General features: G+C 31.0%; 2 protein-coding genes across 6 annotated transcripts in view; one reads left to right on the top strand and one right to left on the bottom strand.

The window, feature by feature from the left end:
* LOC126809672 (MICAL-like protein 2) overlaps positions 1-12152 on the top strand; it is a 51500-nt gene extending 39348 nt beyond the window's left edge. For 2 of the 5 annotated variants that reach the window (XM_050534342.2, XM_050534341.2), the window contains exons 8-13: positions 5055-5154; positions 5396-5469; positions 5646-5760; positions 6302-6348; positions 6790-6889; positions 8800-12152. In XM_050534342.2, coding sequence (XP_050390299.2) covers positions 5055-5154; positions 5396-5469; positions 5646-5760; positions 6302-6348; positions 6790-6887 — 434 coding nt within the window. In that variant the 3' untranslated portion in view covers positions 6888-6889; positions 8800-12152. Of the gene's footprint in view, positions 1-1519; positions 1544-5054; positions 5155-5395; positions 5470-5645; positions 5761-6301; positions 6349-6789; positions 6890-8799 lie in introns of those variants that run through there. The other 3 variants (XM_050534343.2, XM_050534345.2, XM_050534344.2) reach the window with 3 other exon arrangements.
* A 575-nt stretch (positions 12153-12727) lies between these two features.
* LOC126809851 (UPF0193 protein EVG1 homolog) lies at positions 12728-17778 on the bottom strand. The gene is made up of 7 exons (XM_050534664.2): positions 17598-17778; positions 16722-16784; positions 16191-16287; positions 15920-16005; positions 15445-15585; positions 14609-14709; positions 12728-14270 (listed from the first exon to the last, which is right to left on the bottom strand). Exons 1-7 carry the CDS (start codon positions 17686-17688, stop codon positions 14169-14171), a joined length of 681 nt encoding a protein of 226 aa, XP_050390621.2. The 5' UTR covers positions 17689-17778; the 3' UTR covers positions 12728-14168.
* Positions 17779-18603: the final 825 nt, after the last annotated feature.

The following is an 18603-nucleotide window of genomic DNA, read 5'->3' on the forward strand; positions in this document are numbered from 1 at the left end:
ACATGTATACACAATCATCATTCATGTATCATACACATTAATATTACAATCATCATTCATGTACCATACACATTAAAAATACAATCATCATACATGTACCATACACATTAATAAGACAATCATCATTCATGTGCCATACACATTAATAAGACAACCATCATTCATGTACAGAACACAGTTTTTATGGGATACAATCACTAGTTTATTCTAAAAGCCTGACGTTTCGACAAGTATCCTCTTATCGTTATCAAGCACAAATGACAATTTAGTAAACTTGTGGACAATATATATGAAATTAATAAGAAACCATCTGCATGGATTAAGAATAACAGTAATAGAAACAATTTCACTGTCTCTACATCTCATGAGAAAGGTTAAGTTATTACACACTCTTATATATTTATCTTCAAGTTTACTAATCTGGCGAACACACTTAGTTGCCACATCCCCATATTGACGTTGAACATATTCTTTAAGTGGCATTTAGCGATCAGGGAACAAATTAACAGAACACAGTTTTTATGGGATACAATCACTAGTTTATTCTAAAAGCACGACGTTTCGACAAGTATCCTCTTATCGTTATCAAGCACAAATGACAATTTAGTAAACTAGTGATTGTATCCCATAAAAACTGTGTTCTGTTAATTTGTTCCCTGATCGCTAAATGCCACTTAAAGAATATCATTCATGTACCATACACATTGAAAATAGATTCATCATCATTCATGTATCATACACATTGAAAATAAATGCTTTCATGCACCATACCCACTAATAATAAAGTCATCATTCATAATCATCTTAAATTTAAAATTGTCCATGAAACATTTGTATTATAATATCATTATCCCTAATATCTCATATTAAACACCTTTATTTCATTACATCATGTAACTCAATTTAAAATCTTTCTTTTTAGTTTTGAAATTTTTGAATTTATTTTACAAGCAATGGCAGCAGGTTTTACAACAGACATTAAGGTCTTCTTAGGGCTGGGCGATATTTAGGATTTTCAACAAATAACTTCATATAAATAATAGTGTTAGCTATATTGATCTTTGTTTTCAATACCGAAAAAATAAAACATTATTTTAACCTTTTTTGATGAGAAAACCAAGAAAGAAATACTGTATTTGCATTCCATGTTCAACACTCAATTCAATAAATAAAGGCATTCATCTAAAATCTATATCCTGATAATCTTTATATATAACAGTTCTGTAAAGTCTGACGAGTTCAGTATACATACGTACATGTACATTGTGTTTTCCTTGCAGATTGATCCTTGATACTTAAATAATGATCCTTGATTCTTAAAACACGATCCTTGATACTTAATAAGATGATCCTTGAAACCTAAGAAAAATTTGATACCTATAAACCTCATTTCTCTCTATCATATCGCCCAGCATTAGGTCAGTTATTTTACCAAGCAAATCCATAACAACATAACAAATTTAGTTTGAGCCGTATGGAATCTATTTTAGTTAAATGAAAGTATTTGATTTTATTGTAGAACTGAGTGAATAGTAGTATTGTGGTGTGTATATATTTTGTGTACTAACATATTTTATGTTTTATTTGTCCTGAATGTCATAGCTTAATTTTGTCTTTGGTGATGTTGGTGTGGTGTTTTACATGTTGATCAAATTGAAAGCTTTAAAAAGTTATGTCATAGACCTATTACATTGATAGGCTATGTGACTACAGCTCGGCTCCTTCTCAAACAACAACTTACGCGGATAATTCCATAAGTTTGGGACCCTGGTAGACCAACTAGGACACTGGACTCTTAACTACAAAGAAAATGCTCCAATTGGGCTAAGAAGCAACTTCAGGATATTTTTTTTAAGTCACCTCCCCACTTATCAGGTGTAGTGCCTTCGGGGCTGACCTGGAAAGTGTGTCTAGGCATTATGGGACAAAAAACTGAAATTTTACCTCTCAGACATTGCTCATATGAACATAGACAAGAATATCCATGATAACCGAGGTATTGTGTTGACAAGTTCTTAAACCCATTTCCATTCCATAAGTCAGAAAGATAGTTTTTACCTGATTGATTCTTGGTGGAGTCATCCCAGTAATTAATTTGGTGTGAAAGGCTCATACATACCGTGCAGCTATATGAAGTAAAACTATATTTATTTTTTTTAGAAAAAAACAATCAATACAATTATGCACAATTTTGAAACTTTGCAAATTCTGAATTTAAAAACAAGCTACTAAATAATCAGGCAGACAAACAAGGAACAAGATAAGGAAAAAAAATCTTTATTTATGTCATTGTTATTATTCTTAACCATGGCTTGATAATCGAAGAAGAAACTTTCAGACATGATAATCTGTGGAGTGCACATAAATAATTCCTTGGAATATGAAATAAGAGTAGACCATAGCGACGCCTTCCAGATACAATTTCCCTCGTAGCCTACTGTATTGCATATGTCCATCTTTGGTGCAGAAAAGTAAAAAATTAAAACTCATTTCATTTCATTCCCCTTTCCCACGTCCTTTATTTTGTAAAATTCAAGCTGTTGTCATGCCTCCGTGGCAGATTTTGTATTCTAATGGTATGTTCAATGTCAACCTCCAGTCTGCTTTACTCGTTTGCACTGTATTTGCTAGTCTCTTTCACAAAATTGTTTCAAAAATGTTATAAGCTGTGCACCAAAATCTGTTCTGATAAATTATGGACTACTGTATCATATATTTATTGTATTGGGTTGAAGCCCAAATGAATATTTGTTCCATGATTTATTTGGCTAAGATTACATCGGTAAATCTAGATTTATAATGCAGAAAATCATAGCATAAAGATGTCATATCTTTGTTCCATGATTTTTGGGTTCAAGATTAAACCGGTAAATAGATTAATGCTGATCAGCATATAGATGTAGTAAATATTGCCTAAAATAAATACCAATACCGTTAAGATATCTTTAAAATGGTGGGACTTTCTTTCTGTAACATGGCCTGACAAGGACAGCTGTCTAGTCGTTCGGATAGGACGAAAAACCGAGGTCCCGTGAACACATTGGAGTGCACGTAAAAGATCCCTTGGCAGTTGGAATTCGATATAAGAGTAAGCAGTAGCGCCGCTGCCCAGGCAAAATTTCCCTCATAGCACACTGTATGGCGTATGCCCGTCTTCATTAGCCCAGTTTAGGAGCAGAACAGTAGGACGTTAAACCCCATTTCATTTCATTTCTTTCTGTAACAATAACTCACTTATGATTAGCATACCATTAGAATTTTTTTTGAAACCCCACTTCTTGTCCCCCCGTCCCTCCCCCCCAACTTATTTTTCTTATTTCAATATTAAAATATTATATTGTGAGGATGGTTTTAATATTAAATAATATGATTTTTTATCTTGTTCATATTTTAAAAATAACCTGACAATATATCTGTAGTATAGATGAAGATTAATGGTTATGATACTGTTGTTAAGGGATGGATATTATTAAGATATTCTACATGAATGTGATATATTGAATGCAAAGTTAATTAGTTAACTCATCTACAAATTATATTTCATTAGAAATAGATCTGTCGAAAAAAAAAAAAAAAGATCTATTGCAAGGTGCTTCTTCTACAATATGTATTGCAATACGAAATTTGTCATTTCAATATTTATGAAAAATGGATTTCGCAGTATGTTGAAACACTTTACACAATATACTGCAACATGATTTTTGGTCACAGTATTTTATTAACAAAACACATAGATTCCAGATTGGAAATCATAGACCTCTTTCTCAATTTAGTACCATATTTCTTGTAGAAAAATTTAATCTTGTAAAATTGAATTCACTATTTGATCAACCAAGTAAGATACTGAATTCAGAATGGTATCTGTCCATAAAAAATTTGTAAAACAAGAAATAGATGCCAAAAATACAGAAAATATTTTGACTAATGTTACCACGAAAATGCTTTTAGTTCAAAACAAAAAATATGCTGAAAATACAGAAAATGTGTTGAATATTATAACCATGAAACTATATTTATAGATGAGTTGCCATGTGAATAAGTTAACCATATAAGGATATATTTGCCTGATGTACATGTATGCATGAATTAGTATTTTATGATAACCATATGTAATATAGTATGAGATGATTCCAAAGCATTGTCTGTAATTGATAGGGGTTCAAAGCTGGGTTTCTTTGAGAAATTTTATAATTTTTTTGTTTCTGTTCTGTAATTAGTTAACTGTTGTGTACATTCGAAACAGCCTGGCCTGATGTGAAGACATTTGGGGTTTTTTTTACTGACAGAGAGTGTACCAACAAGGAATGTGTGTCTTGTCATTTGGAAACAGTGCCTATCCTTATATTTGGGTGTAGATACATGTATCATAGCCTGAGGAGAAGATTTGGAAACCCCGCTCTTCGGGCAAAATTCTTAGTGGCATTGACATTTAATGTTTGTTCCAGAAAAAGAGAAATATATTTATGTTCCCAATTTTCATACTTTCACATTTCTCCAGCACATGCGCAATACATATACTTACTATATCTTTTTATTTCTGATACTAAGTTTCTATGTTCTCAAAATTTAAAATGATCGTCAAAGAAATCCAGCTTTAATAGGGTTAATGTTCATAATTTATTTATTCTTGACTTACAAATATTTCTTTTATGAAATTTTATAAGTAATTCAAAACTGAAATGGGATTATTTTTTTTAAGAATTTATCCCCAAATTCATTTATTTTTTTTATTTTTTTATTTTTTTTTTACTTTTTGAAAACCTTATCCATTTCTTATATTATTTATTACCCATTTTTTTAACTCCCATTTTTTCCTCCTCCTTTTTTTAGGAGGTAGATCTCAATTGTATAGAAAAATCTAGTGACAAAAATTTTATTAAAAGATATCCATTTTAAGTATTAAAACAAGTTACCGGTATGTTGTCTTCAGCAAAATGTTTTCATCATTTACTAACCAGATATGCAGTCACTCATCAGTAAATGCTTGTACTATTATTTCATGTTGATTGTTAATTCTTCACTATTTAGATAAATATTTATCTTTTTATTTTCAGCCACTACTTCCGAGGGGGAAGATGATCTAATGAACGAATGGTTTAAACTTATAAATGAAAAGAATGAATTAGTCAGAAAGGAAGCAGACTTTATTTATATGTAAGTACATGTACAATACATTTCAGATTTTAACTTTCTGATCTAACATTTCTAAAAGGTGTAACTTTCTTTGGTATCTTATTTTAATTCAACTAGTGGTTGGTCAATGTTAAAACATATTGTGATGCTAAGTGACAATAAATTATTCTAATTTGTGTGGACTGATTTCTGGTTTTAATATACATTTATATGCTGTGGTAGTAAGGAGATAAAGAAATGTAATTTAATTTTGTCTTTGTAGAAATAAAGAACAGGAACTTGAAGATGAACAAGACAGTATTGACAGTCGTTTACGTTTTTTGATATCTATTCCAGGTAAGTTATTTAATATATTTTACAGGGAACTATTACAGATGCATTACGGAAGAGCTAAATCTTCCTAAAACAATTCTTTCTTCTAGCCTCAAATGGAAGTTTCACAAAAATAAAAAGACAAGACTTCATCTTTGATTGAAGTTTTTGGACATTTGATAATTTTGACATATTTATAGATTGCGATAAAACACAAGATGAACGTGATGAAGAAGATGAATTAATCAATAAAAAGATAGATGTTATTAATCAAAGAAGTGGTATAATTGACAGTATGGATGAAGATAGAATAAGGTGGGAATTCATTATATTTTTTAGGGAGCCACGGTGGCTGAGTGAGTAAGATGCTGGCTTGTTAACCAGGAGGTCTTGGGTTCACTCCTGGTGTTGGCCGAGAATGTTTTCAGTATTTTCCAGCACAGCTTCCCCTTGCCAGTGGTACAGGACAGAGGGCCTGACAAGGACAGTGTCTAGTTGTTCAGATGGGACAAAAAGAACTCTTGACAGTTGGAATTCGAAATAACAATTAAGTGGTTTTAAATAGCCATCAATTGTTAAGCTAGTTTAGTTCTGTCTCTAATCACAAAAGGTGAAGCAAATAAACCAGATTAAAAATACAGCTCGCAACCTGGTTTCAAACAGGCAGTTTTTCTGAGTTCACTAGAAATTGGCAGTATTATCTATCTTAGTACATGCACAATTTATTACATTATATGGAATTTTTACAGTTTTAAGTGGCATATATGTGTGTCTAACCAGTGAACAGTTAAGCAGTGAACACAACATTCTCCTAGATGGCTTATTAAATGTATTAGTTGTGTTTATATTTGTATAGATATGAAGAAGAAGATCGAGATATTGCCAAAGTTTTACAAGCAAAAGGTAAGTTCATTAGTGATATCTATAGAAGGACATTTACATCAGCAGTTATCTATCACTCAAACTAAAATATTAAATCATTCATTATTTGGGTGTTTTGTAACATAACATTATGGCAATACTTAACTGTAGTCATGCCAGACTTATTTTAAATGGGTGATGAACTGCTTGATATCAATTTCCTTGTAGCAATACCTTGTGGTATTACGTGTCATTACAATATCAATTTCTAGATTATAGAAATACTACTTTCCTAAACCAAGTGATAGGTTGTAGACATTTATATAGTTACTTACTTTCCTTGTAGACATTTATACAGTTAATGTTGCTACTTTCCTAAACCATGTGATAGATTTGTAGATATTTATACAGTTACTGTTGCTATATTACTAGACCTAGCGGTAGCTTGTAGACATAATATTTATTAATATCCCTTTATATTAGTGCTGGCATTAAGGAGACAAAGAAAGATCACCGCAAATGATCCAGGGTTAGGGTGTTTAAAATGTTTTAAGGCTTTAATTGGTCCTACCCTGTTCTAGAGGTATATTTTTTATAATAGCATGTTGGACCAGGTTTACAATAATATATTCTTAAAAAAAACTATCTCATTAATGACAAATGGTTTTCTGTTTAATTTCTATGTTCTGTATTTTCTTATCCTTAATATATTGATATATAAATAAAATGAATAGAAACTAGTGTAAACATACATCGTGCAAGAGCTAAATCTGCCTATTTCAGGTCTTTCTTTAGGCCTGAAATGTTATCTAAGTTTTTAATTAGACATTAATTAACTTATCCAGACCATAATCAGCTCTCAGTGCCATCGCTTGCCTGCGATATTTAGCGGATTGAAATACATTTTGTGAAGGATAATTAAACATTTAAATGGATAATTGAGACTTTGTTTTTTTCTTGTACCGACGTGCGACGTTAGTAATGATGATGATCGAGGTTAGCCTATTTACGTTATCTATTTTTTAAACTATTATAGCAAGAACTGTCAACTCTATCTTATCTCCCATTATGCCCCTTTAAATGACCATAACTTAAATTAGATTTTCTTACCAGATTGTTTTTAAAAATAAAAGTACTATCAGTTATGTTTTGTCTTGATTCCTATTCTCTATGTTTAACTTTTATTATGGAATGTTGGGGCTTTAATTTTACCTTTGTTCCTATTATTTTTGATCTTCTGTGCAATTGGTAGAGGGTTTTCATGGAATTTCCCTTTAGATTATTTGCTTAATTTGATGATAATTAAACTTTCTTTTTATTAAGTTTCAAATTGTCCCCTTTATGGAAGAATATTAGGATGGTTTATGAAGACAAACTGCATATATTTTGTGTACTAAAGAAACATGTACATACTCGGTTTATGTTTTAGGGGAAGCTATGTGTGACTGTTTGACAACTATTTCACAGCTTGAGACAAAAAAATACTTACTAATTGAACTAGAGTGATAATGGGCACAATATTTTGGAATACTATTACTGTTTATTACTGAGTGACATTTCAACTAAAATTATCTAGTATTTATCAAACAAATGATGCCTGATAAAGTCTAGAGAATTCTAGAGAAAACAATATAATAAACAGTATTGTATTCCATGAAATTGTGACCTGTGCATATCCTGTTAAAGGACAATATTGGTGTCAGTCATTATTACATATGTGATAGAACTGGTTAAATACATTTCAAATATAATTTTAACATAGAGATCATTGCTACGGGAGACGTGTAACAAGCGCGTGAAGAAACGAGAAGTGACGCCAAACATGACAAACACGAGTTGTCCTTCTATATAACTGACTGAAGTAACGAGCGATAGCAGACAAATGATCGAATTTCATTTCACTGATAATTCCATTGAAGTTGAAAAGTTATTATATGGGACGCTGAGAGGGTATCTCACAATTCAAAAATAGAATTGGCTGTCACTAGATAAGAGACACAAGAAAAATAGAAAAATCTGTGCATTCCCGAGTTTTTATTCATTCTGTTCTTAATAAAAACATGGTAATGCACAGACTTTTTCTAATTTGTTCGTTATCTTTTATCTACTGACAGCCAATTCTTTTTTTGAATTGTCAGATATCCTCTCCTCGTCTCATATAACAACTTTTCATCTTCAACTGAATTATCAGTGAAATGAAATTCGATCGTTTGTCTGTTATTGCTCGTTACTTCAGTCAGTTATATAGAAGGACAACTCGTGTTTGTCATGTTTGACGTCACTACCCGTTTCTTCACGTGCTTGTTATAGCAATGATCTCTGTGTTAAAATTATATTTGGGATGTATTTAATGCGCTCTATCACATATTTTATAATGACTGACCCAATATTGTCCTTTAAGTTTGGACAAATGTATGTAAGATAGGTAGAGGCCCCTTCCAATTTATACCTTTAGTCTTAATTCATTCATGTATACATTATTTATTTTAACAGGGTATGCAAAAGGTGATGGTAGAGAAGAACCCGTTGAAACAAAGATTAACAAGAAGAAAAAGAAAAATAAGAAATAAAACACCTATAACTTCTGTCAAGATGTTCCTGTAAATCTGATAGCCTGAAGACTATTAATAATCTATAACATTTGTCTCATTAACTTATTACATGTGATTTTATATTACCTTGTTTATTATCTAGTGTAAAATGCCCTATAGAGCTAAACGTGTCATGATTAAAAGAGACTAAATCTGGATTAATCAGCCACAACTTTTGAGTTTGACAGTGATGCTATCAGTAGTCTATACAAGGGCTTTTGTTTCAGAAGTCCTGACTGACTGACAGTGAAACTGACTAGCTGGAGAACCTACCTGTCCGTCAATTTCTTGCCATGGAATTATATCTTCAAAGAATTTCACATTAAAACACAATAAATAGTTTCAAATTTATAGTTTTTATGTGTAAAACAAATCAATATATCTAAAATAGGATAATGCTAAAAAAAATAATGTGTATTTTTCTAAACTGAAATAAACAAAATACATCAAATGACCGGCTGGCCGGCCAAGTAAAAAGTCTGATCTTTACTATCTTTCAATAAACCAGATTTCCTGTAACATGTGTTCGGTTAAACTATGCTAGATTAAATTTTCACTGTTTGGTTGATGTTTGAATACTTGTGATACCCTTTTAAACAGTCTATGGGAAGTATGATAGTCAAATAGTCAAGCAGAGATTGTGCTCAGTGAATTTTTAGCTTCTGCTGTCCACAACATTTGTTCATGATTATCAAGTTTTTTTCTGGTAGATCGTTAGCTTTAGAGGGCAATTTACCACAAACATATTGTCTATAATGCATGCCATATAAATATAAATATATATATATAGTGCAATAAAATGTAAGAGAAAGAAAGCATTGTTACTTTATGTAAAACTGTAACAGTGCTTGATATTGTAATTTTGTACATTGATCAATATTAAATTATGTATATTTACTTTGTAAGGAAAGAAATTCTTGTTAAGGGTGTGTTCATATACATTTAACCCAAAGTAGGCCTTCATAAATTTGGGTTTACAATGCTAACTTAAGGTTTAAAGGTTCAATCCCAGATTCTTAATCTTTACCCAAAGATGTTGGTATTCAGATATAAATTTGGGTTGGTTAATCCTTTAAAAAGGCAATTCCATATTGAGAGGACAGTGTAAATAAAAATCAATTTAATTATGTTAAGATATATCCTATTCAGATATTGTCAGTTTCAAATCTAAATATTGAGTCATTTGGAGATGGTCGATAACCCCACAAGGAAATTGATAGACCAGATACCTACACTGAATGGAATTTGGAAACTTTTGGCCTTCATCAGTTTGAAACAGAAGATTTGTATTTCTTCAAATAGGTCTTGCAGAGCTTCCGATAAATGCACAGGACTATAATTAATTATTCACTGAAATATATCTGGGTCTGCTCCTTTAATATACGTTACGGAAAAAATGGAAGGAGATTAGGAGAAAGTTTGTAAATCTTCAAAAAAAAAGTGTCCCACAGAGCTTAAGATTAATGCACCAGACTATAATGAATTATCTAGTTTTATTCACTGAAATAAATCTCTGTCTGCTCATTTAATAGACTTTACAGTACTAGGATTGTCACCTGTCATTCCCTAAGTATTGTTTTACATGGTACAGCTTGTATTCACTATATGCTATTTACTGAATATTCACACGGTTGACATTGAACAAATACAGGTTGGTTATTTTCTTACTACATTGATTTGCTGAACTCAGTCTGCATAATAATACACTAGGGCTTCAATATGATGCTTATGTTGACATCCACTGACTACACTTGGCATATAGAGAGACCCTTATATTTGATATACAAGGACATTATAGAAAACTATACTATAGTAATAATATTGAATAATATTCAAAGGAGATAAACCTATTTTATTCAGGTTAAAATAATGTATTCAATTGGGTTAACCTGATGTGTTATTTAGATTAGTGTTAGATTAAATTTTTGCAGAAGTCCACTTGTTTCTTTGTCATCCCTCAAAACAAGTCAATGATAAAGTTGACCATTTTATATACCCAAATCAAAGAGGTCTGATTATTTCAGATGATTTAGTTCATTCCAGGGATATCATTTGGCATAAGGCAGAATGAATATACAGGCAATTGGACAATGCCCTGTAGCCTCAAGAAACGTCTAAACCACAATTATATACATTCCTTTATCAACTATTACATTATTAGTTGTGTGAATATTTAAATATCTGCAGAAGCATTCCCAGAAGAAGACTGATATTTTTTCCAATATTTTAAATTTATATTTCTTATTCATAATGTTAAATAATATATTTTTGTGAAGAAATAGATCATCCCATTGTTGAATAATATCAAATAGTATTACATCAAATAATGTTTGTTAAATATAATATATGTCTATATTTAATAAGTGGTAAGCAAAATAATTTTCCAGAGTGGTTATAATGCATATTAAATATATCCTGCTTTAAGTCATATTGCATAATTTGTCTCTTATATTGTGCCATTCTTATTAAACAATATATGTATCATAATGTTATAAAACTATTCATATCTATGTTCTATTGTGAAATTTTTATAAATATTTAAACCATTCTAAATGTTTAGAAAAATTGATTGGTATTGTTTTAGAACCACAGATTTCCAATTGGTAATTGTTCCCTGAAATCTTTTTAATACTATTTATTCTCCATAGTGGTAATAGTCTCTTCACTACACCCAAATCTTTTCTAGTTTTATGCAATATAGTAAGAAAAGCAAAGGGGTTCAGCTAAAACTTATCAGAGAACAATATTTATTTGACATGCCAAATTAATCGCTCTATTGAAGAAAAATGAGTATAGTGCTAGAGTAGAGAAAGGGAGAACAAAGTGAACAATTCACTGGTTCAGTTGATCTCCATGTTCTAACTTGATGTGTAAAATCATCAATTGTTGTCTTGCCAGTTTTATTAATGTTTAGGTTTTTTTCTCCATGCATTTTTTCATTAAGATGCTTCCTGTACATAAGTACAATATTTTATATTGTCACATATTTATGTAATCTGGATCAAATTATTTATATATTTGCTGGCATTATGTCAATGTACTGTGAACAAAATGATAAATCCAACATTCTCTAAATGGAGAATATCTCCCAAGAATTTTGTGTTACTTTCATGGTCTACCTAAATTTTTCCAGAAAGGGAGACTATTTCCTAAATAAAATATATGTCCTGGTGACATTTCTAATTATTAAAATTGAATTATTTTAATTTTTAAAAAATGTATTGAAAAAAAAAATAAAACTATTTTTATTATTTACTCGTTTATTTGGTTTATATTTCAACATACTGCTTGTACTTTGCCCCTGAGGCTCCTAGCAAAATGCACTGGGATTTATAGTTTCCACTCAACTTGGTCATTTTGTGACAAACTTTATTCTGACTGAACTGAACCCCATATTTATGAAAGGACAATAAAACAGCCAAACATTCATAGTGCAGTTGAAGACCCAACAGCAGTGGCGGCTCAGTGTGTAAGGCACTGACTCACTAACTCGAAGGTCCGGTGTTGGTTGAGAAAGGCCCCCAGAATTTTCCAGCAAGGCTTGTCAGTGGTGCAGGACAGAGGGCCTGGCAAGGAACATCTAATTGTTTAGATGGGACTAAGATCCTGTGTGTGTGTGTACACCTTGGCATGCAGGTAAAAGAACCCTTGACAACCATAATTCAATTGATGTCCTGGCAAGAATTTTCCTGATGGCACACTGTCTTCATTAGCCTGTTAAATTCCATTTCATTAACTCATTCCTAAACTACCAACCATAATCCTATCTTTATTAAATGACTATGTGAACAAACACAAAAAAAAAAATCAATTTGATATAAAATGTCTGTATTTAATTTAAACAAATACAATGATCAGTGAATTTATTATAAATTAAAACTTAATAAAAAAATAAGACAAATAGATAATGATGTAATGGAAATGAAATACATTTGATGTATAGTGGTCAATTAAACTGTATGATACAATACAATTCAGTAATTAAAACTAATAGGGTACTTGAGGGACCATAAACTCTTAATACATTATCAAAGCTGCCAATTGTCATTTAAGGGATTTTAAATGCCTGGCAAACTACAACATTGTAAAAGTTGAATTTCTATAAGGAATAACCTCTAATGTTCCTCCATTCAGTAGTTACAAAGATATAATAAAATGAAAATTTCTCAACATTGGACATACTCTGCAGATGATATAAACAAGCCAGTGCCACATACAAGTGTTGAGTAAACTCTCTTAATGAGCCTTCTTTCAATCATATTGAATAAAAGCCAGAAGATTATTTATTTTGATTTCTTTATTAAATGTTAAACATTAAGATCTAAAAAATTAGACACTGTCCGAAAAATGTATGATTTTTGGTATAAACAAAAATTGATACTATCATCATATGACATTCCGGCAAATACATTACTAATTCACTAATAAAACAATAATAATATGACCATAAAATATTTTCAAAGAGGATAAATATAAAATGTAATCCTTACTTCTGTGAAATGTATTCTAAAAATTGTAGTATATCTAGATTTTTAAAAACATTAAACTTTAGAAGACAAAGAATACTTTTTATGTGTAAAAACACTTGGAATGTGAAACAATATATATTCTACTTTTTCATATATTTTGGAAATATTATCTTGCTAATCTGAATAGCAAAAATTAACCAGCTGCCTAAATTCTTACCTGAATTGAAAGCTCTGATATACAATTTAAAGCCCACACCATTTCAGTCAAGCGGATCAGAATATGTTTCATGAACTGGAGTATGATGACGACACTTTCAATTTGCATTGAAAATTAATAAATTGACATCATCCTGTTAGCATTACATTTCAGAATAATTTGTTTTATATTGAATATCAAGAAACTGATATTAATGTAATGAATGTAAGCATTCAGATTTAAAATGACTTGTTTTATGTTAAATATCAATGTAATGAATGTTAGCATTCAGATTTAAATGACTTCTTTTGTGTTAAATATCAAGGAACTGATATTAATGTAATGAATATTAGCATTTGGATTTAAAATGACTTGTTTTGTGTTAAATATCAAGGAACTGATAATAATAAAATTAATGTAAGCATTCGGTTTTAGAATGTCTTGTTTCTGTTGAAAGGAACTAATATGTACCACTCACTAAGCATCCTATTTTAGAATGGTTTATAAAGTCATCACCAGGTCACACAGTACCAGTGTTCAAGAGTGTGAGTGGCGTATGTAGTTTTGATTTTTGATTAATTATCGCTATATTGTTGATGAGACATGTCACGAGTCACTGAGTTTGTTATTCTCTCTCTCTTTTTTCTGTATTAAAACTTCTAGCTCCTTTGACCTCTTTTTATCTATTAGTTCCATTTCTCTCACCAACTAAAATAAAACAAAAGACGTTTCATTTTTAATTAATCAGAAAACAATGTCAACTTAAACTGAACCCATTTTGTATAACCGGTTGTATCATTATTTCATTAATCATTTTTGTGTAGCAATATTAAGTAGGCAAGAAACTTGGGAGAAGCTTGTCTTACCATGGATAGATCCGATTGATTTTTAACCTTTTAGCACCTCAGTGATCTTTTTTTTACTGAAATTTGTAGCACATTTTCGAAACCGCCTGAAACTACTGCTCGCAGTTTGGGTTAGTACACCTGTTAAACATGTCAAACTAAGCAGTATTTTCTGACAATGATATGCTTAAAACTACTCACTTGAGATATTTCTGTATCAATAACATGTTTAAATTCTTTTCCTCTTCCTAATTGAATCATATCTTTCAAAAAATTCTGTCTATCTTCTACTTCACATTTTACTGGAATAAAACAAATACAGGTATATAATTATATTGGTAGTTTAACACAATTTATAAAGATTTAGTAATAAATTCTGGCACTGCCACACAATACAAATTTGATCTTTTACTTAGCTCGTAAATCACATCTTGGTCATGTCTACAGATTATACCATTAGCTGATTGTTATGGGCATACCTGTAGCTACAACCTATATCAAAAACTGGTTCAAAATTAATATTCTTATTTCTTTCTGTCCCTTTATTAAAGACACATTCTATAAGAGCTAAATCTACTCATTGCAAGTCTTTCTTTGGCCTCAAATGTTATAAATATTATTCTTTAGGCTAATATTCATGTGACAAGCCCATAATAATAAACTCTCTAGATCATCAGATGGTCAAAATATTTAATGGATTAAAATTTGATTGCCATTTAATAATTTAATTTAAAAATGGATAATCAATACTTTGTTTATTATTGTAACAATGGTAGCAATGAAAATCGAGACTATGTTATTCTTCTCAAAACTTCAAACACTGATCACTTTGCCCAGTGTACAGTAATTGTACTGAAATTTTCGATATATTCCTGTTTTATTATCTATTTGTAAACTATTATAGCGAGAACTGTAAGCTATTTATCTAAATCTTAAATAATGTATCTTTATTTCCTTTCCTGCAAACACGTAAATAAAATCATGGGACAAAATACAGCGTAATCAACTAGGGCGTTAGTTAAAATAACTGTACATACATTCATCAAATCTGTCAATTACTACTTCATCTTCTTCAGGTAGTTCTACTCTCTTTACTTTTCCTTTCTTTGATTTATCAACATCTTCTCCAAATGCCATAATATTTGCTAACTTTTCTTTTTCTCTTGTTGATCTTGTAACTAGAAAAACAAGTTATTAGTATGTTTATTTCCGGTAAAGTTTTGATGAGGGTTTGCCCGTTTTCTCAAAAAAACAAGGTAAATATTATGTAAGGCAACTTAATTAATACTTTAATAGGTATTATTATAGGCAAATTGATGAACTAGATAACAAGATGCATCATGGTAGCGTTACACTGTAAACTTTTCAACAGAACGGGATGAGAGTTGTGATTGTTATGGAATCCCAAACTCCCACACCATATGTAAATATGGCACATCAAACTTCTGGGTTTTGTGTGTGTTACAACAATAAATGTATGATAAATTTGTCTTTACACATACAAGTTCTTACCTTTATGTGGCAGAATGTATTCTGGCTTTTCAAAGGCTCCCTGTGCTTCCATGGTATCTTTAGTTCTTACACCACCTTTATAAGTTCTGAAATAAACATAATATTCAAGGGTCATACCTCCAGAAGTTTAAAACATTTTGTTTTGCTTACTCTTACTGTAATAGTAAATGGGTGCTAAGAGCTTGAGCAACAAAAAGGCGTTCTTTTGCACAATATTTTTGCTGATGAATTTTCATCTTTAAAAGTAAAACAAGATTTATTTGAAACTTACTTAGGATTAATGATTTTACTTTGTTTTTGAGGTTTTTTCTGTATCTTTGGTCTTGCACTAGAAGTTGGTGCACACTGTACTGGTAAGCTTGAACCACCTGTAATCAATAACACATATTAGGCAGTTTCAAAATTACTGTGCAATTAATACGTAAATAATAAATTTATCAAGTTAACATGATTGAAAATGGTTGTTTTAAACAAAGACTATGATAAGATGGTTAATCAAATTAATTTTAATCAATTAATTGTCCATGACAGATAGTGGATGTTCAAATTAGATTGTAAACAAATAAGCTCAGAAGCATACCATATATCATATAGATAATTTAACATTAATTACACTTAAATAGCATATAGTGAGTTTCAATAGCATAAATTAAATTAATATAGTATATAGTGGATAATTAATTTCTGTCTAAAAGTGATAATACCTCAACAGGCCTACAGATATCTCTCTTTTAAAACCAGTCTCAGGGTATGCACATTAATTATTTCCTTAGAATTAAGTTTTATACAATACAATACTTACCTCTCAATGACTTTTCTAGATGTCTTTGTTGAAAATTTGTCAATTTTGATTCATTCATCATCTCTGAAATATAAAATTAAAACATATAACCCATCATGCTGGAGTTAAGATTTGGGTACCGATGGTAAAATGTTTATTTTGTCTTAAATATTGCATATCAGAAGCCTATCTTTTCCCGGTAAGATCACAACATCAATGTTGATTTAAATTGACAAATTATTTGTGTTTTCAGTCATTCACAGATTTTGGATGATTAATTGATATTGAGTTAATAAAGAGACTTACAAGCCTGGAAATAAGGCACCTATCACAGACAATGTCAGGTACAGATTCAGGCTTTGTCAGGCACAAAACCTCTGGTGCCTGTCATTTTGTCCGGCACTGATTTGTCTTTTTTTATTGATATTACAAATTATACATGTCCGGCACTAAGTTGAAAATGTCGGGAACTATTTCATTAGTGCCTGACATTTTGTCTGGCACATCTAAAACCGTTATTTCCAGGCCTGGAGACTAGCCATGGATAAATTAACAACACAAATTTACAAATCAAAACAGTATACATGATTTTTCAGTCAACAAATTGAACTTTAGTTTATTTTATTTTTATTTACTTCGATTGAAAAAAATCGACCAATTTTGCGAATCATGCATTGAAAAATCCAGAAGGTTCTCTTCGATCGACCTACATTAAGCTACATCAAAGCAACTCCATATTTGCCATGCCCATTGGCATTGATTGAGCATTGACGGTGACGGCGTGAGCCGTGACCGAACACGGGTTGACGAGTCAAGACCTTTCCTTATCTCTCAAATACCCTCTTCGCGGATTTGCCATTTATAACTCTGGAAAGTAGCATTAAATATTAATCTAACCTTTCAACAAATTTTGTGTTTGTGGACTATAATTAGCCTTAGGAGCATTCCAGAATCCTCCGTTCGACATCGTGCTTGTTTTTTCAGCCATTTTGACGCTATCGATGAAACTAAGTGACGTCACTTCCCTTTAAACTCGAACCAGAGTGATTTCCCTTTCAGTAATGGTTGACGTTTCGCCCATTTTGGACTTCGGGTCGACTCCCCATTTTCACAACTCATTAATAACTGTTTCATTGTGTTGAATGATTTGAAACAGTTTAAACGACTCAATTAACAATATGACAGGAAATTATTATTTTGTTATTGTTGGTCATCATGACAATCCTATTTTTGAAATGGAGTTTATTGCACCAAACAAAACAAATGACCCAAAGAAGGACGACCATCGTCATCTAAACCAGTTTATTGCTCATGCTGCACTGGATCTTGTTGATGAACAAATGTGGTCGACGAACAATATGTATCTGAAAATCGTTGACAAATTCAATGAGTGGTTTGTGTCGGCTTTTGTTACCGCTGGGAAAATGAGACTGTTGATGTTACATGAAATTAAAAATGAAGATGGCATTAAAAACTTTTTCACAGAGGTTTATGACACTTACGTCAAACACGCAATGAACCCATTTTATGAAATTAATACACCAATTAAATCACCGGCGTTTGAAAAGAAAGTTCAACAGTTTGGAAGAAAGTATCTCACAGGATAATATGAGATATTTTTATTCGTATAATGGCGACCTTGTGCAACGGGGCTGGTGATTCCAAAAAGATCATCCTACAGACACTTCAAGTGAATTTGTGTTTCTTTTAAATAGGCCTATTAAATACGTTATTTATTATCCAAATTCTTTTGTTTATGTCATGATGTATTGTTGTAATAAAAAATATTGCAAGCTGAATTTTGTTTATTTGAAAAGTGTACTATAATTATTAGTGATTGTCTGATAGACTGATTGGCATGAAGTGAACACTTATGACTGGCCACACTCAATATAATAATTTT

The sequence above is a fragment of the Patella vulgata genome, chromosome 2, assembly GCF_932274485.2.
Source record: "Patella vulgata chromosome 2, xgPatVulg1.2, whole genome shotgun sequence".
NCBI classification, from domain to species: Eukaryota; Metazoa; Mollusca; class Gastropoda; family Patellidae; genus Patella; species Patella vulgata.